The following is a 24,206-nucleotide window of genomic DNA, read 5'->3' on the forward strand; positions in this document are numbered from 1 at the left end:
TTTTGTGGCATTGGTGGCCATCTGTAATAGAGCAGAGAGGTTCGGAGGAGGAAGCCCCCATGGCCGTGCGTCTCGGGGGATGCGAGGGATCCCCCGTCGCGGTCTCGACCCCCCCACCGGTCGAGGAGCCTTTTGGGTCTGGCCCCCGGCCAAGGAGGACAGCAGGAGGGTGCGGGCAGATCCCGGAGGAGAGAGCTGCTTCCAAAACAGAATAAAACACCTCGGGAAGCTTCCCTGGAGGGGCCTGGGGTTCCTACCCCGGATCTTAGGCCCCTCAGGCAGAGGTCAACAGACCCCGGGAGACGCCCGGCAGAGTGGCGGGCGGGTCCCGCAGGAGAGAGCTGCTTCCAGCACCGCGGGAAGCTCCCCCGGAGGGGCCTGGGGCCGCTGCCCGGCTGTGGCGGAGAGGCGCGGGCCGTGGCCGGGGCGAGCTGCCCCGCAGCCGGCCCGGCCCGCAGCGGAGCGGAGCGGAGCGGAGCGGCAGGTCTGGGCGCAGCGGGGGGCTCCCGGGGCGGGAAGCGCCCGGGCCGCGGAGAGAGCCGCCGGCAGCTGCCGCCAGAGCCGGGGCGGGGCCGGGGCGGGGCCGGGGCGGGGCCGGGGCGGGGCCGGGGCGGCGGCGGGCGGTCGCCCCGCGCTGTAACGGACAGGAGCGGCCGGTGGCCGAGGGGAGCCGCTCCGGAGCCGGCCCGGCCCGCAGCGGAGCGGAGCGGAGCGGAGCGGAGCGGCAGGTCTGGGCGCGCCGGGCCGCGGCCGCCCCCGCGGCTCTCGACAGCGGCCGGGGCAGCGCTGGCGCCCGGAGCGGGCGAGGCCGGCGTGGCAGCCGGGAGGAGCTCGGCTGCGGTGCCCCGCCGGCAGAAAGCCGCGTCCTCTGCGCTCGCCAGGCCGGCGGCGGCAGCCGGAGAGAGCCCCCCCGAGAAGGGGCAGCCGCCCGGGCCTCGGGCTGCCGGGCGTGCCGGAGCCTGGGGCTGGTGCCGGCGGGCGGGAGCGAGAAGAGCTGCGGAGGGGTGACCCAGCGGAGCGCCTGCTCGGCCCGGTGGGAGAGCTGCGGGGGGAGGTAGGAAGGTCGGGGGGCGTCGGGGGGCTGAGACAGAGCTGGGCTGGGGGAACCGCGCGCTGCTCTCCCCGAGATGGGAACAGGAGCAGCCACCGGCAAAAACCCGAGACCGAGGGGATCCTGTGTCCTCCCCCCGCCAGGCCGAAGGCGGTAGCTTAGAGGAAAGGGGTGAACGGAGGCAAGCCCACGCCAGGGGCAGCAGGCGAACCCCCTCCGTGCCCCCCTCGCCCTCCCAGGTGCCTCTGTGCAAGAGGGTTGAGGCTCTGGCTGGGGAAGGCCAGTCAATGGACCATGGGGATGACGGTCCGTCCACGCCAGAGGTGCTGCCAAGGTCAGAAAGGCCTACCCCCTGTGTTACGGTTGTAGGCGACTCCCTTCTGAGCAGAGCAGAGGGTCCGATATGCCGCACAGACCCTCCTCTTAGGGAAGTCTGCTGCCTCCCTGGGGCCTGGGCTAAGGACATCACTAGGAAACTCCCTAGCCTGGTACGGCCCTCGGACCATTACCCGTTACTGCTCTTCCACGTGGGTGGTGATCAAGCTGCAACGCGTAGTGCAAGGGCAATCAAAAGAGACTTCAGGGCCTTGGGACGGTTGGTAAGGGAATCTGGAGCGCAGGTTATTTTTTCCTCTCGCCTTCCAGTTGCGGGCACCATCAGTGGAAGAAACAGATGGACCCGGTCTATTAATACATGTCTCTGTGACTCCTGTCAACATCACAGTTTTGGGTATTTTGATAATGGGAAGGCTGACACGGCACCAGGACAGCTGGTGTCGGATGGGATTTCTCAAAGGGGGAAGAGGGTCTTTGCTGCCGAGCTAGCAGGTCTTATTGACAGAGCTTTAAACTAGACTTGGAAGGGGAGGGAGATGATATCAGGCTTGCCCGTGACAAGCTGTGGGATGACATGCCAAGGTTAGCGGGACAGGGTGCTAGCGAGGGCCCTCAGCCTGTTGCTCTGAGACGTGCTGGGTACAGCGCAGCACAGGTGAAGTCTTATGGAGATGAACCGGGGGCTCCTGAGGTAATAGGAGCCAAGAGGGAAACAACAGTGAAATCATAGAATCATAGAATGTTGTGGGTTGGAAGGGACCGTTAAAAGTCATCTAGTCGAACCCCCCCTGCAATGAGCAGGGACATCTTCAACTAGGTCAGGTTGCTCAGAGCCCCGTCCAACCTGACCTGGAATGTTTCCAGGGATGGGGCACATACGACCCCTCTGGACAGCCTGTGCCAGTGCCTCACCACCCTCATTGTAAAACATTTCTTCCTTATATCTAGTCTAAATCTCCCCTCTTTTAGTTTAAAGCCATTACCCCTTGTCCTATCGCTACAGGCCCTGCTAAAAAGTCTGTCCCCATCTTTCTTACAAGCCCCCTTTAAGTACTGAAAGGCCACAAGAAGGTCTCCCTGGAGCCTTCTCTTCTCCAGGCTGAACAACCCCAACTCTCTCAGCCTTTCCTCATAGGAGAGGTGTTCCTCCCTCTGATGATTTTTATGGCCCTCCTCTGGACCTGCTCCAACAGGTCCATGTCTTTCCTGTGCTGAGGACTCCAGAGCTGGACTCAGTATTCCAGGTGGGGTCTCGCCAGAGCAGAGCAGAGGGGCAGAATCACCTCCCTTGTCCTGTTGGTCATGCTTCTTTTAATACCTCAAAGGAATTAATGTGTGTTCCTCTGAGGAGGTGACATGCTGAAGTGCCTCTGCGCCAATGCACAGAGCATGGGCAGCAAACAGGAGGAGTTGGAAGCCACCGTGCTGCTAGAAAGCTACGACCTAGTTGCCATTACTTAAAGCTGGTGGGAGGAACCCCATGTCTGGAGTGCAGCTATGGATGGCTACAGGCTGTTCAGAAGGGACAGGTAAAGAAGGGGAGGGGTGAGGGCTTGCCCTCTATGTCAAGAAATGGATAGATTGTGAAGAGTTGTCTCTGGAGAATAGCCACGAGCAAGTTGAAAGCTTGTGGGTGAGAATTAGAGACCAAGACAACAAAGGGAACCTTATGGTTGGTGTCTACTACAGGCTGCTGGATCAAGGGGAGCCTATTGAAGAAGCCTTCTTGCTGCAGCTACAGGAGGCATCACACTCGCAGACTCTCGTCCCACTGGGGGACTTCCACCACCCCGACATCTGCTGGAAAAGTAGCACGGTGAGCTGTAGGCGATGCAGGAGACTCCTGGAGAGCACTGAGGATAACTTCTTAAGCCAGGTAATGGACAGCCTGTCGCAGCTGGAGTGATAGATGCACTTCACTCGTAAGAGAGAAGCAGCAATATGTTTATTGATATCAAACTTTGTTAAATTGCTGTTTCATAGTAAATGTGACAGTGGTTTAACAAGGCACGATGGCAAGGGACACTTGATTATTTACTGTGTAGAGGACAGGGTCAGACAGAACTGTTAGGGAGACCGTTCCGCTGACTCACGAGGTTCAGAGAGGACCCCCTTTGCATTCTAAACTCCTTCCCTCGGAGGAGTCTAGGTGCGGCTGGATCCAAACTTAGTCTTGGACTTGGTCAACGGTTTATGTCTAAAGGATTACATGTGCACAAGCAATCAAAGATATAATCTTAGTGAAGCTTACAAAGTTTAGCAAACTACTAGTCACTTACCGAGGATCTGTTGCGGCAAGGACTCTGTCAACACCGAGGAGTAAGGGATCTCTGCGGCAGGTGTAACCTTGGGAGGCGTCCCTATTCAAGGGGAGATCCCGTCGTGCAGCCCACTGCCGTGCAGGAAAGCTCAAAGGGCTCTTGAGCTGCTCACTATTTATGGGGGGTAAGATGACTGACTCCTAGTCGTATTTGCATACTGACCACAGACCTTAGTTTCTTCCAAGTTTGGCTTGAGTGGGACATTGACCAGCACTGTGGTTAGGTGGGCGCATTGCCCACATCAGCCCTTGGCTATTGTGTTGTTATCTGTCTCCCGAATCCACTTTGAGCCGGGTGCAGCCATCACCACCAGATGCAGCCATCACGACCGCCACTGGTGTTTATCGCTTGAGCAGGGTTAAGGGGGATAAAGGTCAGGTTGTGGAGGTGGGGTAAGCGCACCGTCACATAGCCTTACTGGAGCAGATGCGATACTGGACCTGATGGTCACCAACGCAAGTGAGCTAATTGGTGACGTCAAGATCGGAGGCAGCCTGGACTGCGGTGATCATGCACTGATGGAGTTCACAGTCCTGAGGGATATGGGTCAGGCAAAGAGTAAAGTCAGGACCCTGAATTTTAGGAAAGCAAACTTCCAGCTGTTCAAGGAGTGAGTCAATAGGAACCCCTGGGAAACTGCCCTCAAGGGCAAGGGAGCAGAACAGAGCTGGCAGATCTTTAAGGACGCTTTCCAGAGAGTGCAAGAGCTCTTGATCCCCAGGTGTAAGAGATGAGGAAAGGAAGGCAAGAGACTGGCATGGCTGAGTCGAGACCGGCTGGTCAAACTAAAGGGCAAGAAGGAAATGCACAGGCAGTGGAAGCAGGGACAGGTATCCTGGAAAGAGTATAGGGATGCTGCCCAGTTGTGCAGGGATGGGGTCAGGAAGGCCAAGGCATGGCTGGAGCTGAACTTGGCCAGGGACACAAAGAATAATAAGAAGGGCTTCTACAGGTATGTCAGCCAGAAAAGGAAGGTCAAAGAAAGCATACCCCCCCGATGAACACGACTGGTGAACTGGTAACAACGGACGAGGAGAAGGCTGAGGTACTCAGCAACTGTTTTGCCTCAGTCTTCATGGGCAACTTCTCTTCCCACACCTCTCGAGCAGATGGACCGCAAGACAGGGACTGAAGGAGCAAAATACTTCCCACTGTAAGAGAAGATTAGGTTCGTGACCCCCTGAGGAACCTGGACGTACATAAGTCTACAGGATCTGACAAGATGCATCCCAGAGTCCTGAGGGAATGGGCTGATGTAGTTGTCAAGCCACTCTCCATGCTGTTTGAAAAGTCATGGCAGCCAGGTGAAGTCCCTGGTGACTGGGAAAAGGGAAACATTGCACCCATTTTTAAAATAGACAGGAAGGAGGATGCTGGGAACGACTGACCTGTCAGCCTCACCTGTGTGCCTGGGAAGATCATGGAACAGATCCTCCTAGAAGCTATGCTAAGGCACATGGAGGACAGGGAGGCGATTCGAGACAGCCAGCATGGCTTCACCAAGGGCAAGTCTTGCCTGACCAACCTAGTGGCCTTCTATGACGGAGTGACTACAGCAGTGGACAAGGGAAGAGCTACAGATGTCATCTACCTGGACTTCCGTAAGGCCTTTGACACAATCCCCCACAACATCCTTCTCTCTGAATTGGAGATGGAATTGATGGATGGACTGTCCGGTGGATGAGGAACTGGTTGGATGGTCGCATCCAGAGGGTAGTGGTCAGCAGCTCAATGTCCAGATGGAGATCAGTGACAAGTGATGTCCCTCAGGGGTCCATATTGGGACCAGTACAGTTTAATATCTTCATCAATGACATAGACAGTGGGATCAAGTGCACCCTCAGCAAGTTTACAGATGACACCAAGCTGAGTGGTGCAGATGACACGCCTGAGGTATAGGATGCCATACAGAGGGACCTGGACAAGCTTGAGAAGTGGGCCCATGCGAACCTCATGAGGTTCAACAAGGCCAAGTGCAAGGTCCTGCACCTGTGTTGGGGCAATGCCCGGTATCAATACAGGCTGGGGGATGAATGGATTGAGAGCAGCCCTGCAGGGAAGGACTTGGGTGTACTGGTGGAGAGAAAGCTGGACATGAGCTGGCAATGCGCGCCCCCAGCCCAAAAGCCAGCTGTATCCTGGGCTAGATCAAAAGCAGCATGGCCAGCAGGTCAAGGGAGGTGATTCTGCCCATCTACTCTGCTCTCCAAAAGAGGAAAAAACATCTTGGGTAGATTCCTTGTAGGAGTATGGGGCTGCCACCCTGGATCTCAGGTCCCTAAAGCACATGTGAAAAAACTCCTGGAGATGCCTGGGAGGAGTCTCGGGCAGATCCTGGAGAAAAGAGTTTCACCCAAAGGAGAAAAATATACTCGGGATGCTTCCTTTGAGAAGTCTGGGGATGCAACCTGGGATCTCATGCCCCTGAAGCAGAGGTCAGAAGACTCCGGGAATTGCTTTGGAGGAGTCTCAGGTGGACCTGGAGAAGAGAACTTCCTCTAAAGGAGAAAAAAATCTCAGGAACCTTCCTTGGAGGAGTCTGGGGCTGCTACTCAGAGTACCATGTCCCTAAAGAAGAGGTCTAAAGACTCTGAGACATGCCTTGGAGTAGTCTCAGGCACATCCGTGAAACACTCCAGGAGATGCCTGGGAGGAGTCTTGGGCATAGTCCGGAGGAGGGAACTTCCTCCAAAAGAGGAGAAAACATCTCGGGTAGCTTCCTTGGGGGAGTCTGGGGCTGCTACCTGGGATCTCATGTCTCTGAAGCAGAGGTCAAAACTCTCCAGGAGGTGCCTGGGAGGAGTTTCGGGCAGATCCAGAGGAGAGAGTTTCCCCCAGAGGAGAAAAATATATTTGGGAAGCTGCCTTGGAGGAGTCTGGGACTGCTACCCAGGAACTAATGTCCCTAGAGCATATCTCCAAACACTCTGGGATATTCCTGAGGTGAGTCTTGGGTAGATGCCAGAGGAGAGAGCTTCCTTTAAAAGAGGAAAATCATCTTGGGAAGCTTCCTTGGAGGAGTCTGGGGATGCGACCTGGAATCTCAGGTCCCTGAGCAGAGGTCGGAAGACTCAGGGAAATGACTGGGAGGAGTCTCGGGTGCATCCTGGAGGAGAGAGCTTCCTCCAAAAGAGGAAGAAACTTCTTGGGTAGCTTCCTTGGAGGAATCTGGGGCTGCTACCTGGGATCTCAGGTCCCTGAAGCAGAGGACAAACCACTCTGGGAGATGCCTGGGAGGAGTCTTGGGCAGATCCCGGAGGAGAAATCTTCCTTTAAAAGAGAAAAAATATCTTGGGAATCTTCCTTGGAGGAATGTGGGGCTGCTACGTGGAGTCTCAGGTCCCCAAGAAGTGGTCAACAGACTCTGGGACATGCCTTGGAGTAGTCTTGGGTGGATCCCAGAGGAGACATCTTCCTCTAGAGGAGAAAATCACCTCGGATACCCTCCTTGGAGGAGTCTGGGGCTGCTACCTGGGATCTCAGGTCCCGAAAGCAGAGGTCAAAACACTCCAGGACATGCTTGGGAGGAGTCTCAGGCGGATCCTGGAGGAGAGATCTTCTAAAGGAGGAAAACCATCTCTGGTAGCTTCCGTGGAGGAGTCTGGGGCTGCTACCTGGGATCCTATATCCCTAAATCCGATGTCAAAAGACTCCGGGAGATGCCTGGGAGGAGTCTCAGGTGCATCCTGGCGGACAGAGTTTCCTTTAAAGTGGAAAAAACATCTGAGGTAGCTTTCTTGGAGGAGTCTGGGGCTGCTACCCCAGATTCCACATCCCTTAATCAGAGGTCAAAACTCTCTGGCAGATATTTGGGAGGAGTCTCAGGTGCATCTTGGGGGAGAAAGTTTCCTTTAAAGGAGAAAAGACATCTCGGATAGCTTCCTTGGGGGAGTCTGGGGCTGCTACCCGCGATCTCATGTCTCTGAAGCAGAGGTCAAAAGACTCCAGGAGATGCCTGGAGAACTCCTGAGGAGGAGGTGGAGGAGGAGAAGGAAGATTATGATGAGTTCTGAGGAGAAGGACAAGGGGGAGGAAGAGGAGAACTCCTGTGGAGGAGGAGTAAGAGAACTCCTGAGGAGGAAGAAGAGGAGGAGGAGGACAAGGACACCTGAGGGCATGCAGGGCTCCAAAAAAAAGGAGGAGAAGGACTCCTGAGGCAGAAGCGAAGGAGGAGGAAGAGAACGAGGAGGAAGAGGATAACTCCTGAGGATGAGGAGGAGGATTTCTGAGGAGGAGGGAGAAAAGGAAACCTGAGGAGAAGGACTCCTATAGAGGAGGAGGGGGATGGGGAAGACTCCTTAAGAGGAGGATGAGTCTCATGAGGAAGAGGACTCTAGAGGAGGAGGAGGAGGACGACAACGAGGATGACAACGACAACTCCATAAGAGGAGGAGGACTCATGAGGAAGAGGACTCCAGGGGAGGAGGAGGACGAGGAGAACTGCTGAGGATGAGGAGGAGCAAGATGAGAAGGACAATGAGAAGGACACCTGAGGAAAAGGACTCCTATAGATGAGGTGGAGGAGGACTCCATAGAAGGAGGAGGACTCATGAGGAAGAGGAAAAGGAGTCTAGAGAAGGAGGAGGAGGAAAACTCCTGAGGACATGGAGGAGGAAAAGGAGGAGGACTCCTGAGGAGGAGGATATAGACAAAGAAAGAAGAGTCCTGAGGAGTAGTAGTAGGAGGACTCCTGAGGAGGATGACACCTATAGAGTAGAAGGAGCACTCATGAGGATGAGGATGAGGACTCCTGAGGAGGATAAGGCCTGCTGAGGAAGAGGATGTGGACTCCTGAGGAGGAGGTGAAGGAGGAGTCCTGAGGAGGAGGAGATGGTGGAGGAAGAGGACTCCTGAGGAAGAGGAATATAAGGAGGAGTCCTGGGGAGGAGTACTCCTGAGGAAAAGCAGGACTCCTGAGGAGGAGAACTCTGTAGAAGGAGGAGTCCTGAGAAGGAGGAATCCTGAAAAGGAGGAGGAGGGGAACTCCTGATGAAGAGGTAGAAAACTCCTGAATAGGAAGAGAACTTCTGAGGAGGACATAGGAGGACTCCTGAGGAGGAGGAAGGGAAGGAAGACTCCTGAAGAGGAGTACTCATGAGGAGGACAAGGACTCCTGAGGAGAATTCTGTACAAGAAGGAGTCCTGAGTAGAAGGAGGAGGATTCCTGACGAGGAGGAGGAAGAAGACGACTCCTTAGGAGAAGAAGGAGGAAGAGGAGGAGGACTGATGAGGAGGAAGAGGAGGACTGCTGAGGAGGTGAAGGAGGACTCCTGAATAGGAAGACTCTTCTAGGAGCGAGAAGAGGACTCCTGAGGAGGAGAACTCTGTTGAAGGAGGAGTCCTGAGGAGGAGGAGAACTCTTGAGGAGAAAGAGGGAGTGGACTCTTGAGGAGGATGAGGAGGAGGATTCCTTATCAGGGAGAGGGAAAATCTTGAGGAGGAGGTGAAGGAGGACTTCTGAGGAGGAGGAAGAGAGGAGGTGGAGGAGGAAGAGGACTCCTGAGGAGGAGGAAGGGAAGGAGGAGTCCTGAGGAGGAAGAGGCCTGAGAAGGAGGAGGAGGACTCCTGAAGAGGAGGCCTCTCCGGGAGATGCCTGGGAGGAGTCTCGGGTGGATCCTAAAGGAGACAGCTTCCTTTATAGGGAGAAAAAAAAACTCAGGAAGTTTCTTTGGAGGAGTCTGGGATTGCTACCCTTGATCTCAAGTCCCTAAAGGAGAGGTCACAAGAGTCCGGGAGATGACTGGGAGGAGTCTCAGGTGCATCCTGGAGCAGAGATCTTCCTTTAAAAAAGAAAAAAAAATATCTTGGGTAGCTTCCTTGGAGCAGTCTGGGGCTGCTACCTGGGATCTCAGGTCCCTGGAGCAGAGGACAAACCACTCTGGGAGATGCCTGGGAGGAGTCTCGGGCAGATCCTGGAGGAGAGATTTTCCTTCAAAGGAGAAAAATTATCTCGGGTAGCTTCCTTGGAGGAGTCTGGGGCTGCTACCCAGGATCTCAGGTCCCTAAAGCAGAGGACAAATACTCTGGGACATGCCTGGGAGCAGTCAGGTGGATCCCGGAGGAGGGAGTTCCTCCAAAAGAGGCCCAACAGCTCAGGCAGCTGCCTGGGAGGAGCCCTTGGTTGCTACCTGGGATTACAGACATCTGCCAGAGGATGAAAACCATCTTGGCTGTCTGTGCTGGGAAGCCCCTGAGGTGCCTCCAGTGAAGGGAAGGAAGGGGTCAGGCAGCGCTGGTGTCCCCTGGAGCCGTGGCAGCCCTGGGGCCTGGGCGACAGGTCTTGCTCACATGCTCAGGGAGCAATCGCCAGTTCTGGGCTCAGGAAGGAGGTTTTTTTTCCCCCAGGCAGATTGGCAGAGGTCCCTGGGGGTTTTTGCCTTCCTCTGCAGCACTGAGCAGGGCCCCTTGCCTGCGCTCCTCAGGGATGTTTCTGGCCAGCGGTTCCCCGCTGTTGCAGGAGCAGGAGTCCGGCTGTGCCCTCCATCCCGCTGCCTCTCTTCCCTGTGCCAGGCGGGCAGGGGACCCTCAAGGACTTCCCCGCATGAGGTCCCCGGGGGTCTCCTGCCCTGTGCCAGACGTGGCCCGCTTGGAAAGGCTGCAGGCGCGCTGCTCCGCCGGGAAGGAGCCTCCGCTCGCTGCCCGGCCGTGCGCGCAATAAAAGCGGAGCGTCGGTCTCCTCTGCCGGAGCTGCCGTGTGTGTCTCCTCTGTCCCGGTCGCGCTGCGAGAGGTCCTCCCCCTCGGGCCCCGCCGCTGCCTCCGCAGCCCCCCGCTCCCCCGGAGCGAGTCCCGCACGCTCCCCGCCCCCCGGCAGCTCCCCGCTCCGCCGTGACCCCCCCGCCGCCCCGCGGGAGCCCGGTTCTCGCCGCGGGACGTGGCCGACACGAGCCCTGCGCTCCGCTCGCCCTCCGCCCGCCGGGTCCCGCACCCCGGCCGGCCCCTTCCTCCTCCCCGCCGTCCCGCCTCTGCTCCCGGGCAGCGCTCAGGCCCCGGGAGCGGACCACCCCCTCCGCCCCTTCCCGGCAGAGAACCCGCGCACCGCCCGGCTGCGGCGGTGGGAGCCCCGGCAGGGATGCGCGGCCGCGCCCGCCCCCCCGCCCCGGCTCCGTCCCCGCCCGCGGCCCCGTTATTACAAACTGCTGCGAAACGGGGAAAAGCAAATGCACACGCGGGTGCGGCGCGCGCTGCCCACCCGGGACGTGGGGGGTCGCCGGCGGGACGCTCCCCACCCCGCTCCCCGCAGCGGGGCTCGGCGGCGGCGGCGGAACCGTCTCCCGGGGGAGATGCTCCGCGTCCCGGGGCTGGAGCCAGCCGGGCGTCCCCGGCCAGGGCCCCCTCGCTCCGGGGAGCTCCTGCGGGGGGGCGCGTGTGGGGTCGGCAGCCGGGGGCCTCTTCCACCCGCTTCGGTGCCGCCGCACGGGTGGGCGTGGGGCAGCAGCCCCGGGACAGCCGCTGCGGACCCCTCTGTCCCGGGAGGGGAGGGGAGGGGCGGGCCGGGACCGCCGCGCCTCTGCCCTGCGCCCGCCGGGGTCTCTCGGTCCCGCCGGCTGCCGCCCAGCGAGGGGGGTTCGGCGGAGCTCGGCAGGGGTGTCCCGGGACCCGCCCGAGGAGAGCTCCTGCGTGGGCAGCGCCCGGGCCGGTTCGCCGGGGCGGGGGCTCCGGCTCGGAGCGGAGCCGAAACAACCCGAGCTTAGCCGAGTCCCGCCGAGCCGAGCCGAGAACAGCCGAGCCGAGCCGGAACGACCCGAGCCCAGCCCAGCCCGCGGATCGGAGCCCATCGGAGCGCAGCCGAAACGACCCGAGCTTAGCCGAGCCGAGCCGAGCACAGCCGAGCCCCCCCGGCCGGTCGGGGCGCAGCGGCAGGGGCGGGCGGGGCGGGCAGCGCGATGGCGGGCAGGAACCGGCCCCTCGGCACCGCGCACCGGGCGCTGCAGCTCCGCGTCCTGCCCCGCTCCGGCGGGGGTGGGGGGGCGCGGAGGCCTCCTGCCCGCGGCGGGGTCCCCGGAGCCGGCCCGGGAGAGGTGCAGGGAGCCCAGGAGCGGCTGGAGCGGGGCCGTGCCACCTCCCTGGGTGTCCCTCCCGCGTCTGCAGGGATGGGTGACGGGTGGCCGAGGAGCAAAGCATCCCCGCGGAGCCCTGCCTGCCCCCTGCACCTGCGGGAACAGGTAAATCAGGAGAGGAATGGGGTGCTGCTCCACCCCGCCTCCGGTGTCTGCACCCCTTGCCCAGCCCCAGCATCTTCCAGTCCTTTGGGATCCCCCACTCTGGCTCTAGAGCCGCTCCTTGGCGCCCACCCAGCTCATTCGGGAAGGCCGTTCCTGGGGCAGAGCGCTCCTGGGTGCCGGGCAGTGCCTGCGCATCCCCAGCAAGGGCCTGTGGCCCAGCACTGGGGACGACCCAGCCCCGTCCCGCTGCGGGGTGACGAAGGGGCTGTGCCTGTGGCTGGGTGAGAGCAGTGTGGGTTGGGGGGATGCTGTGCCCGTGGCGGGTGCTGTGCCCACTGGGATGCTGTACCCGCAGAGATGCTGTGCTTCCAGGGATGCCATACCCACCAGGAAGCCGTGCCGGTGGGGGCTGCCATACGATTCGGATGCTGTGCCTGTGAGGATGCTCTGCCTATGGGATTGCCGTGTCCGTGGAGATTCTACGCCTGCAGGGATGCCATGCTCGTTGGGGTGCTGTACCCTTGGGGCTGCCCATGGAGGTGCCATGCCCGTGGAGATGCTGTGCCCATGGTGGTGCCGTGCCCATTTGGTTGCTGCCCCTGTGGGGACGCTGTGCCTATGGGATTGCCATGCCCATGGGGGTGTCATGCGCATTGGGATGTCACACCCATGGGGAGGCCGTGCTCACTGAGGTGCCGTACCTGCAGGCGTGCCGTGCCCATGGTGGTGCTGCGTCCATCGGGATGTTGTGCCCCACGGCGTTCTGGCGCTGGGGGAGGTCTGCCGGTCCCTGCTGCAGGGTGGGGTGATCGTGTCACCATCAGCTGGACCTACAACCTGGACCTGTCTGGCAGCGAGTGCAACCCCTGCTACTCCTTCCACCGCCTCCACCTCTAAAGGACTTTGGCTTCCCCCAGCTACAACTACAGGTGATAGCCCTGTCCCTGCTGGGGCCCCGCTGCTCTGCGTCCTTCTCCAGCCCTGTCCCACGACCACAACAGCGCCCATTGGTCTCCCATCCCATCCCATCCCTCTTCAGGCACCGCCAGAGCTGGAAAGGGCAACGGTGGCAGGGTGGGTGTCGCATTAGGGGCCAGCACTGCCCCTCCAGTGCTGGCAGCCCCTTCCCCGGGAGCTGGAGGGGGACAGCTGGGGGGGACTGCCAGGCTGCAGCCTTCCTGCCCCCAAGCAGGCAGGGATCAGATGGGACCATGTCCTTGGTCCTTCCTGCCCAGCAAGGACCCAGCTCGACCCCCGCGGCGGCATGGGTGGAGCTGTGGGCTACAGCCCCTGCTTCCTCCCTCCCCAAAAACTACCCCTGTCTTCTACAATCCATTTATTCATAGAAATTCAACATTAAAACCACACCTGGGGGCCAGCACAGACCTGTGGAGCACAGCTCCAGCCCCTGATGCCCCCAGACCCCCACACCAGGCAGCTGGGGGCAGGACAGCCCAGTCCTTGGCATGGCTCCTACCCTCCCTCCCTCACCGCAGGAGGGGTGCACAGCTTCTCTGGGGTCTGGTGCACAGAGCAGGGCCATGACTGCTCTCCCCTGGACGTGACAGCACGGCCCCGGTGCCCCGACGGGCAGGAGGAGCAGCCCACCACCTCATTGCCGCAGCTGGGGGTTGGTATGCAGCAGCCACTCGATGGTTTCCAGCAGGTAGGCCATGCCGTAGTGCCGGGCGATGTTCTGGAAGACGTTGACATGCTCCATGAAGGTCTGGGGAGAAGGGAGCATGGAGGGAAGGAGGCTGCCCAGCACCCGTGGGTGGCGGGGGGCTCCAGGAGGGTGGCTGGGCAGGGCTGGTGGGGCAGAGGGGAGCAGAGCAGCTCCCAGGGGAGAAGCAGTTAGAGAAGAGGCAGAGGAAGAACAGGGCACCGCAGGGCTCCTTTCTGTCCCTGGAGGAGCTGCTGGCATGGGGTTGGGCTAGACAGGAGGGTGCAGGCGTACCTGGGCGGAGATGGTGAGGGCGAAGTCTCCAGCACAGCTGCAGTACACAGGCATGTGCGTCTCCTTCACACCATGACACTTCTTGCACACCTGGAAGCCAGGGAGTTTTAGGTGGACCAGGAGAAAAGGCCAAGCCCCTCTGCCAGGGGCAGAGTGAATGTGCCCGGCCTCAGCCAGGCAAGGGGACAGGCAGAGCGGGAGAGCCCTGCACTCACCAGGTCCTGCAGCACGAAGGCCATCAGCTTCTTCTGCAGGGCTTCCACCAGCGCTGTTTCGATAGCATCGGAGTCGTACTGCGCCTGGCAGTTGGAGCAGACCCAGCTGGGCAGCACCAACCCGTCCTAAGGACAAAGAGGAGGGAGGTGAGCACCAAGAGTCCCAAGCACTGGGATGGTGTAACCGGTTTCTGGAAAGGACAGAGCATCAGCCAAAGCCAAGGGCTGCTCAGTCCTGTCACAAGCAGCTAGAAAAGGAGGTGAACAGAAAATGGCCTTTAGGTGAGGTTGAGCACCGGCAGTGAGCAGAGCTGCAAAGCAAAGGGCAGAGAGGATGGGTAATGTGATTGACTGGCCTCCAGCACTGCCATGCTGGGGCCTCTGGTGTCCCCAGGAAAGAGGCTGCACCTGGGAGAGGACAGGGTCCTTGCACAGGTCCAGGTCCCTGCAGAAGTTGCAGTTCCTGCAGATGACTTCAGGGAGCACGTAGGAGCGGCAAGGGTCCCGAAACTGGGCTGCTTCTGAGAACTCGCCCACCTCGATGAGGCGCAGCAGGTCCCGACGCAGTTTGTTCACCTGGTTGGTTATGTTGGCATCCAGGGAGAGGACCTACAAGAATAACAGCCAGCTGAGCCTACCAGCAGAGAAGAGAGCGTCTTCACCAGGACAGCTCATATCCTCCTGACCTCACATGGATGCAGGGCAGGACAAACTGGTTGTAGACCACTCCTGGAGGAAAGCTGCGGCAAATCTGAGCCATGGACAAAGACCAGACTTTGAGCCCTGACCACAAACCTTCAGAAAAGGGGCCTGGCCCACCCTGCTGACCTTGCAAACGTATTTGATGAACTCCAGAGCTGGGTTGTTGAGAGGCAAGTAGGAGCCAGGCAGCACCGGGAACATGTCTGAAGGCTCAGTGGCATTACGAGAACCAGCCATCTTCTTCTGGATCTTCTGGGTGATGGTGAAGAAGCTCTGGGTGAGCTCATTGGCCACGTAATCCTGTGAGAAGGTGATCATGCCTAGAGAGACGGAGCAGAGAGCACTTGAGCCGTAGGGTGGCATATGGGGACAGCAAGATGGGTGGCTCTCCACCTGCACCAGGGCTGCCCCGTGGCTCGGCACTCACCGGGCATGGCCCCCATCTCCCCCAGCGCCTCCTGGGACACCTGGCTGGTGCTCCTCCTCTTGACGGGGGTGCTCCCAGGGGCGTTGCGCCGCAGCTCCTCCTTCATGCTGTGGTACACGGCCACAATGTAGGCTGGGGAGACATGGACAAGGCTCCAGCTCCAACCCGCACCAGCAGCCACCCCACTGCAGGCTCTCCCTGGCACTGGGGAGGCACAAGTGACCTTGTCCCCTCCGTGGGACACCTCACCCGATACAATCATCAGGAAGTAGCTCTGGCAGGAGGCAGCCTGGGGCAGGAACTGCGCGATGTTCCAGCTGTTCTCCAGCAGCTCCTCCACGTTTGGCTCCCCTTCCTCCTCTTCTTCCCCTGCCGCCTCCTCCTCCTCTTCCTCGCTGTTCTCCTCCTCCAACACTTGCCTCTTGCTGGTGTCCTTTTGGAGGAACCAGCAATATCGTAGCAGTTCCTTGTGCCCAGCCAACACCTCCCCGCTCAGCTCAACCCGCAGCACCCTGCTCCCGGGGGACGGAGCACTTCCCATCTCTTACCTCCCCATAGTGGACGCGAGAATCCACTTTTCCCTTGATACCTCCATAATTTGCTGGATCCATCCAGAGCAGGAACTCCCAGCAGCGGGAGAAGGAGATGGTCAGAGAGTGGAAGATCTCCTTGGAGTGGATGCTGGAGGAAAGAGACTGCAGTCACCCACAGTGCCGGCATCATCCCTAGTTCAGAGCCTTCTCTGTGAGGCACCGTGGGGAGGAGGTGGTGCTGGCAAGGAGAGATGGGGTTCCCCTCTCTCATCCAACCTGCTGGCGACCCCAGGGGAAGTCATGCCCGAGGAGCCTTGGCTCCCTGTGCTTGTGTCGAGCTGCCTGTACCATGGCTGGGATGCTGACAGCCAGCCAGGGGATGAGGTGCTGGGCACCTCAAGTTCTCCTGAAGGTCTCTCTGGATTGAATCCTATGAGTATTCTTGGAATATTACCTATAGAGGACAGCTAAGGGACAGATCTCTACTCCAGGCATGACAGCAAGAGAACTGGGCAGCCTTGTCCATTCAGTAGCTTTGCCAGAGGAAAAAGAAATAGTGCTGAGGCCCGTCAAAAGGTAAAAAGTCAGCATCCTCCTCCCTGGCCCCAAGCCCTGCCTCGGATCCATCGTCCGGAAGCCTCATCTCCAGGCCTGGCTTGACAAGCGCACCCCACCTGTTGATGATGTACTCCATGTAGCTGATGGCGTCCTCGACGCGTCGCTTCTTGGTGCACAGAATGATCCGGTTGAAGTTGGCGTAAACCACCGAGGAGCCCAGACGCTTGAACTCGGCCACCAGCCTGCAGGCAGGACACAGGAGCGGGGGTCAACGGGCGGGAAGGTAAAGCCCAAGGACCAGATGCAACCCATGGAGGACGTGCTGACCCAGCACAGTCAGGAGTCAAGCATGACGGTGATGCCACGCAAGGATGCTCACCCAAACAGTATGGGAAGTCCAACCTACTGCCCACCTCTCTGGAGGCTGCGGCAGAGAGGAGTGACTGTGGGTGCCAACAGTGTCCTGGTCACTAAAGCCACACCTGTCCCTTCCCCATTCACCAGCCTGGCATGCTCCAAGTCTCACTTACTGCAGAAAAAGCTTCTTCATCATGTTGTGGAGCGTGCGGTGCAGCGCCGGGTCGTAGAGCAGGGAGGAAGGAGAGCGGAGCCAGCGGTAAAAGTGAATGACCTGGTTGTCTGCATAGACATTGTGATACTGCGTGATCTCCTTCACCCAGCTCACCACCATGCTCTTCAGGATCCTGCCAGGGAGCAGAGACCAGCATCACCCCACCAGCCACGAGCGACCCCTTCCCCCTTCCAGACAGGGACATGTTTTTTGGGTATGCTGGAGGATTCAAAGCGGGAACTCTGCCAGTGCAAATACTTGTGAGCCCTCAGCACATGAGCCACGGGGTAAATAACTGTAACCTAGTGGAGCATGAAGAAAGGAGAAACAGGAAGGGCAAAGTCTTCACCAATATGCTCATACATCTGGTGGCTAAGCCACCGGGCAGTTCTGAGCCCAGGATCTTCAAAAGTCTGGTGGAGAAGATGCCTGCCCTGCCCTCGAGACCTGAATTTATATTTAGAGCACCCCACAAGCCCCATTGCTGGCACAAGTCTGGGCAAGGCTAAAGCCAGGAGGGAATGAGAGGCAGGACCCCCAAGGGGACCTACCAGGGTGGAGACCAGATGCTCTATGTCCTGCTGGCTTCTAGAGCTGTACCTGAAAGTGTTGGAGCAGAGGGCAGTTTCATCATAGCTGGCTGGGACGTTGGCAGCTTGGTTCCCTGTCACCATGTCTTCTAGGGACGCCTGCTGAATCACGTCAAAGCTGATGCTCATGCTGGAGCCTCCTTCCATGTCGTTTACGTGGTGGGACTGCAACACTGTGTTTACAGCCAGGCTCTGGATGTCCAGCTCCAGACACACTAAGAGCAAACACAACCTCTCAGCAGGCAGGCAGGGCAAAGGACCCACAAGGACACCCTCCCTGCCCCTCTGCCAGAAATGCTTTTCACAGTTATAAGGGTGATCTGTAGGTGTTGCCACACCAAGTGGGGAGATGCTTTCACAGGCATGATTGTCTTGACCGGCACTTGTCTTCCAAGAAGACTTGGACCTACTAACCCTCTGGGGACCACCAGTTTTTTCTGGAAGCTGCAGCAGAGGAGCTCGGAACTGACTACCACTCAAGCTGCTTCTGCCCCTGAGAAGGACCTGTCCTAGGGTCAGCAGGGATGAACAGTTGAGCTAGTCTGTCCTTGGGCTGACACACTGCAGGTGGTTTTCTGAGTGCTGCTGTTGGTGGCCATGAATTGGGAAAGAATCTGCATTCGGATGCTGGCACACGTTACAGGTGTGCAGGTCTTCACTCCAGGCACAACAGCAAGAGAACTGGGCAGCCTTATCCCTTCAGTAGCTTTGCCAAAAAAAATGAAAGACCTCCCTGCCCCAGGACAAGCCCCTGGTATGCACCTTGCCTAGATCGCTGCTGAAACACCAAAGCTGCTGGTGACTACTGTCAACACAGGCAGTCTTTGGAGACCACATCCATCCCTCTACAGGGCTTGCAGAGCAGGATCCAGCTCTGCCCCTGCTCAGTGCTACCACCCTACTCCCTCCTCACCTGTGGAGTAGCAGCCAGGGTTGTTTATCTCCACGGAGGCTCTCTCATCAAACTCCATGACTAGGCGGTTGTCATCAGCCTCCTTACCCCCCAGGTCTGGGCGGGCCGTGGGCGAGAGCCACAGCAAGTGGTTGTGACGACGGAGGTGGCGTGAGAAGAACAGGTCAGAGCCGAAGGTGGAGATGTCATCGGGGAGGTTCCCAATGGGGATGTGGTAATACCTGGGGCACAGAGAGGTGAACGGTCATCGGGGTGAGCACAGCTGCAGAGAAGACAGGGACCCCTGCCTGTCCCCTCAAGGGCACGGCAGCCTCCTGTGGTCCCATCAAGGGCACGGCAGCCCCAGGGGAACGCGGCCGCCCCGGGCACCTGCTCATCTCGAAAGCCTGGGAGAGGCAGGTGTCCAGGTTGAGGTAGTGGCGGATCATGCGGCGGGCTGCATGGCGCTGCCAGTCCAGGACCGAGTAGCTGATGTCATCTACCAGCTGGATGGGGACCAAGGGGAACTCCTCGATGATGGGCAACCCGCTCGCCAGCCGTTTCAGGTCCCAGTTAGACTGCACAGCGACCAGCGTGGGGCCCCGGCGCTCGTCCTGCCCGGAGGGGAAGAGGACATGTCCTGGTGCACCTCTCCAGCGAGCACCTCTGCTCCGCAGGAAACTGGCAGTGCCGGATGCCCCATCCCCACAGCAGGTCCCCACGGTGGGGACAGCATACCCCAGCACTCCTGAAGCACCCACTTCCATGCAATCAGCTCTCCAGCTGAGCGCAGGGATGGGGGGAGATACTGAGGTGGCCTCGCTACTGCCACTGCCCGAGGCAGCCACCCCAAGCAAGACAAAGCCCTTGAGCAACACCCACTTCTACCCTTGACCTTCAGGCCATCAGCTACGTGCAGGTGTTGTTGGAACTGGTGCACCAGCGTCTTCCACAACATGCTCCCCTTCCCATGTGCCTGCATGGACAAGGTCCCATGGGGACCTTCCTTGCACCTTCGTCTCACCTTGTAGCCCAGCAGCAGTCGCTGGATGGCTCTATAGACGGCTTTGGGGTCAGTCTCTGCGCGCACTTCGAAGGTGTGCTTGTCTGGGGGCAGCAGCTCTTCACCCGCCTTTTCCAGCAGTGCGCTGCGTTCCGCTGAGAAGAGGGTGGTGAGATTCGGCATCTGGTTGCTGCGTACCTGCGCCCAAGGTGGACCGGGTCAGAGCTGGGGGGAGAGGGACCCGGGGCTGTGTGGTCCCGGGGGCTCTCCCCTCCATACATCATGAGATACCTTCCACCAAGCCCTGCTGAAACACAGCAGGGATGCGCAGAGGAACCTCCCTCTGCCTGATCCCCATCACAGAATCACAGACTGGTTTGGGTTGGAAGGGACCTTTAAAGGTCATCTAGTCCAACCCCCCCTGCAATGAGCAGGGACATCTTCAACTTGGTCAGGTTGCTCAGAGCCCCGTCCAACCTGACCTGGAATGTTTCCACGGATGGGGCATCTACCACCTCTCTGGACAGCCTGTGCCAGTGCCTCACCACCCTCATTGTAAAACATTTCTTCCTTATATCTAGTCTAAATCTCCCCTCTTTTAGTTTAAAGCCATTACCCCTTGTCCTATCGCTACAGGCCCTGCTAAAAAGCCTCTTCCCATCTTTCTTATAAACCCTTTTTAAGCATTGAAAGGCCACAAGAAGGTCTCCCCGGAGCCTTCTCTTCTCCAGGCTGAACAACCCCAACTCTCTCGGTCTTTCCTCATAGGAGAGGTGTTCCTCCCTCTGATGATTGTTGTGGCCCTCCTCTGGACCCGCTCCAACAGGTCTATGTCTTTCCTGTGCTGAGGACTCCAGAGCTGGATGCAGTATTCCAGTTGGGTTCTCGCCAGAGCGGAGCAGAGGGGCAGAATCACCTCCCTTGACCTGCTGGTCATGCTGCTTTTGATGCAGCCCAGGATACGGTTGGCTTTCTGGGAGGCGAGCGCACATTGCCGGCTCATGCCCAGCTTTACATCCACCAGGACCCCCAATCCCTCAGCCTCCAAAGTCCCACCTTACCTTGTCCAGCACAAAGACGGCAGCTTTGCGCTGCGAGGGGATGAAGAGGCCCAAGAGCGCCTTGCTGCCTTGGGAGCTGTGGTAGAGATAGATGTGGCGAATACTTCCTAGGGACACAGAGCACAGAGCATCAGTGGCACCCGCAGGCACCAGGTCCCGTGTGTCCCACGAGCCCCTCTCCTAGGGTGCCTCACCTGGCTCCAGGTAAGTGAACTGGGCCAGCGAGCGCATCTCCAGGTGCTCGATGTCAAAGGTTTCGGCCTCTCGCCCCGCCAGGTGCTTGACAAGCTGCCTGCTGACCATGCACACGCAGCCGAGGTGGATCAGGGCACGGAGGAGGAGCGGCACCTGTAATGATGGAGAGAGATGTGGTGGAACAACGTTCCGCTACCAAGCTCCTCTCAGGGGTTTCAGACCTAGAACAACCCGGCTTAAAAACCACAGGTAGGACACACCTGAGGGGCCTCCGGCATGAGTTTGGTATTACCACGCTTGCCGGTGCTGGAGATACAGAACAGGTATCTTAATTCTTAATTCACATGCGTTCCTATCTAGCCCCGGATCCCACCATCAAGGGCAGCAGCAGGTACTTTGGAGGATGTGTGGAGTGATATCTGGGCAATCTTGCAGCTCTGCAACTTGTGGTTTGGCACTCCCTCGGGACAAAGGCTTCATCTGAACCACCAAATAATTGGCACGGCGGGAGATCCACCACTGATTCGCCCTGTTTTATTAACCCTACAGCTGTAAACTCCACCGCCGCAGAAGACTCCTCCTGAATGACTTGCTGTGGGACCTAGTCCCAAAACAGAGAGAAGCAACAAACATTCCTTGCCTAATCCCACTTCCCTCATTCCAGTTTTGATTTTATAGACCCTTAGTACATCCCATTTTCAGATCTCTTCAGCAAGCTGAAGCATTTCTGTGTCCCTAAGTCCCATCCCTGCAAGGAAGGTGTTCCCTCCCTCGCATCCTCCTCGTCATTCTCCTGTGTTAGTCCTGCTACATTTTTTGGAGATTGTGCTCAGAATTGCACTGCAGATGTTTAAAGACCAAGACAGCTCTTGCCTTGCCCAGGTCTGTGTCCAGCTGGGTTGTCTGTATCTCCGAGGACAGAAACTCCACAACCATCTGGGCAACTCGCTCGACCCACTCTTGCAGGAGAAGTTTCTTCTGATGATTACACAGAATTTCCCATGTTTCAGTTTGTGCCCGCTGCCTCCCGTTCTCTCCCTGGGCACCACTGAGAAGAGCCTGGCTCCTCTCCTTTACTCCTCCCATCGAGAAGGTCCTCAGAGCCTCTTCTCCTCCAGGCTGAACAGTCCCAGCTCACCCAGCCTCCCCTTGCACAGCAGATGCTGGAACCCCTTGATCATCTCACTTCCGTTTATATCTTTAAAACATTTCCATGCCCCTTGTTTTACTTCAGTTGCTAATTTTAATTTCCTCTTAGCTAGCTGCTTCTTGATTTTACCTACTCCCACTTATTAAACACTACGGTAGCGGAGAGGACACAGGTTTGCTACCAGAAGATCTCCTACAAATATGATGAATTTGTGTACGTGCTAGTCATTTTGGCAGAGTAATTTGAATTAAGTTTTGGGCGCTGCTTACTAAACTAAGAGTTGTGCCTTGCCTTGTGGAGCCTTTATGCAAATTTTCTAAAAGCAGAAATTTAAGGTGACTGAAAATGGTTCTTTCATCACGCCCCACTGTGACACTTTCCAAGCTATATCAATAACTTTGGGAGCTGAAGTCTCCCAACTTTATGATGCTTTTTGCCCTTGCAGCCTCTTGCATCTCACAAAGCATTTTGTAGCTAATGGCACCACTGCTCACACCAAGCTTGTCCTACTTAGGCAAAGACTTTTGATCCGTAATAATTCTACGCTGCATTTTAGCAGCAAATTCACTTGTCTTTATGCTGTCTTTAACATATAGCTCCACTCTTACAATGGTGCAGCCTACTCGGCCACTTCCATATAGGTCAGGTCCTGACACTACCTCTTCTTGACTAAATTCCTGTCACCAGTTTTTGAGCTGCTGAACAAACCAGTGGCCTCATTAGAAGTAGGCATCCCAGTTTCCCATCTTCATTTTCAGGCTTTCAGCATTAATAACACTGGTAAATTTAATTTTGGCTTGATGGCTTTGTACTGAACTTTGTTTAGGTTGTTCTTGCTCTTCCCAAACTTTCAAGTTGTATCCTATTCTTTTTTCTAAAGCTTTTATAACCTCGTTTTAGAGGACAGGGCACCCAGAACTATGTACAATTCCACATGTGTTGGGGTTTTCCCCCATCTTTACTCTAAATACCCCTTATCTTTTCTGGTTCAAACACCAGCAGGCTGGTTCTGGTTTGGTTTAGAGGAAGATCACCCTTTCTGCTTAAATGCCTTCTTTCCCCCACGTTTCCTAACTCCAGACAAACCAAACCCCCTTTCCCTGACATGCCTTAAACCATGTGCTGATGATACTCAGCATCTCTGCCCATATGAACCTGGGTATATTCCCCAGTGCTCCGCCATGCAGGGTCTTTGATTTTTGGTGTCTCACCAAGCTGTTGAATTTTTAAGTGCCAGGTATCCTCCTGTGCCACTAGCACTCAGACTAACGAGCTACCACTCAGCAATCCTTAAAAAAGAGCGCCTGGAGGAGTTACCTGGGTCTCATACACTCCCTCGATGTCCGGAGCAGAGAGGTCCGCATTGATTTCATTGATGTGCTCTTGGTACATGTCTTCAGGGACGGAGTATTCATAGAGGTTGTAAACTAAGTTTGAGCGGGGCAGGATCCTGTTCACCTGCCGAGGCAAGGGACACGCTTAGCGGGGCACGTCCCACCACGCGGCATTGCTGCCAGGAGCTGGGGCACTTCTTAGGGCTGCAAGGTGCTGGGGTCTGAGCCAGCCCAGCTGCCGGTGCTCCTCTCTCCTAAGGAAATCAGTGGTTTATGCTCATGCACGTTACAAATGCCTGTAACAGAGAACCTGCTTTCTGGGCAGGCTGGGATTAGCAGAGGGACCAGGGACTGGATGAGCGATATCCATGGAGCGGGACAGTGAGGCCCTGCAAGGCAGATGCTTGTAGTATCTGCTTGCAGCAGAGGTGAAGTGCCTTATCTCACTGCAAGCGGCTGTTTTCCCTTCCAGAAGGGGCAGGTCCTCACCCTCCTGTAGGCTGCTCCCTCCTCCGGCTTCGGGACGCGCTGGTTGACATAGAAGACCCGGGGGATGCTCAACTTGATGCAGTGCAGGTCGCTCCCGATCACCGCCCACAGCCTGAACAGCCCAGGTTGGCTGGTCTCGGCGATCTGCAGGGCACGGGGGTAAAGAGTTAGCGTTAGCAGGGAGATCCAACACGTTATCAGTGCTTCCGTCTAAGCCGTGGAGCGCTTTGTGGATCTATATGGCCAGTTGGTGGCCACAAAGAGAGGAGGGGGCTTAAAGAGTCATCGCTCTCAGCGCTGGAGTCCCCATGTCCTGCTACTGTCCCAGGGCACCGTGGAGAAAACTCTTTGGCTAAGGCTGGCCAACCACCTCAAGCTCGTGCTCGCACAAGGGCTGCCTGCAGCTCTGAAGGCCTTTCTGGAAGATGAAGTGGGTGACAAGGGGCTGGGCTCAGATGGCCATGCACAGCGAGGATTTATGAAAATGCCTGGATGGCACCACCCCACCTCTGCGTTTGCATGTTGGGTCCTTCCAGCTGTCACTGGAATCCTGTGTCCATCACAGGCACACTGTGCCCAGTGCTGGGCTCCCCAGTACAAGAGAGACATGGACATACTGGAGAGAGTCCAACGAAGGGCCACAAGGATGAAGAAGAGA

The 24,206-nt window shown here is 57.7% G+C and overlaps 1 protein-coding gene across 1 annotated transcript in view; it reads right to left on the reverse strand.

The window, feature by feature from the left end:
* Positions 1-13,393: 13,393 nt before the first annotated feature.
* The window catches only part of POLE (DNA polymerase epsilon, catalytic subunit), a 29,935-nt gene continuing 19,122 nt past the window's right edge, over positions 13,394-24,206 (reverse strand). Inside the window, exons 32-49 of the mRNA XM_059827955.1 lie at positions 23,549-23,692; positions 23,043-23,183; positions 20,575-20,728; positions 20,381-20,487; positions 19,341-19,517; positions 18,707-18,930; positions 18,338-18,558; positions 17,435-17,639; positions 16,794-16,967; positions 16,380-16,505; positions 15,721-15,853; positions 15,422-15,605; positions 15,173-15,304; positions 14,872-15,065; positions 14,452-14,652; positions 14,044-14,169; positions 13,829-13,918; positions 13,394-13,597 (exon numbers count right to left, since the gene is read on the reverse strand). Of these exons, the coding sequence (XP_059683938.1) occupies positions 13,484-13,597; positions 13,829-13,918; positions 14,044-14,169; positions 14,452-14,652; positions 14,872-15,065; positions 15,173-15,304; positions 15,422-15,605; positions 15,721-15,853; positions 16,380-16,505; positions 16,794-16,967; positions 17,435-17,639; positions 18,338-18,558; positions 18,707-18,930; positions 19,341-19,517; positions 20,381-20,487; positions 20,575-20,728; positions 23,043-23,183; positions 23,549-23,692 (2,847 nt within the window). The 3' untranslated portion in view covers positions 13,394-13,483. The remainder of the gene's footprint in view (positions 13,598-13,828; positions 13,919-14,043; positions 14,170-14,451; positions 14,653-14,871; positions 15,066-15,172; positions 15,305-15,421; positions 15,606-15,720; positions 15,854-16,379; positions 16,506-16,793; positions 16,968-17,434; positions 17,640-18,337; positions 18,559-18,706; positions 18,931-19,340; positions 19,518-20,380; positions 20,488-20,574; positions 20,729-23,042; positions 23,184-23,548; positions 23,693-24,206) is intronic.

Source organism: Gavia stellata, chromosome 21, assembly GCF_030936135.1.
Source record: "Gavia stellata isolate bGavSte3 chromosome 21, bGavSte3.hap2, whole genome shotgun sequence".
Taxonomy (NCBI): Eukaryota; Metazoa; Chordata; class Aves; order Gaviiformes; family Gaviidae; genus Gavia; species Gavia stellata.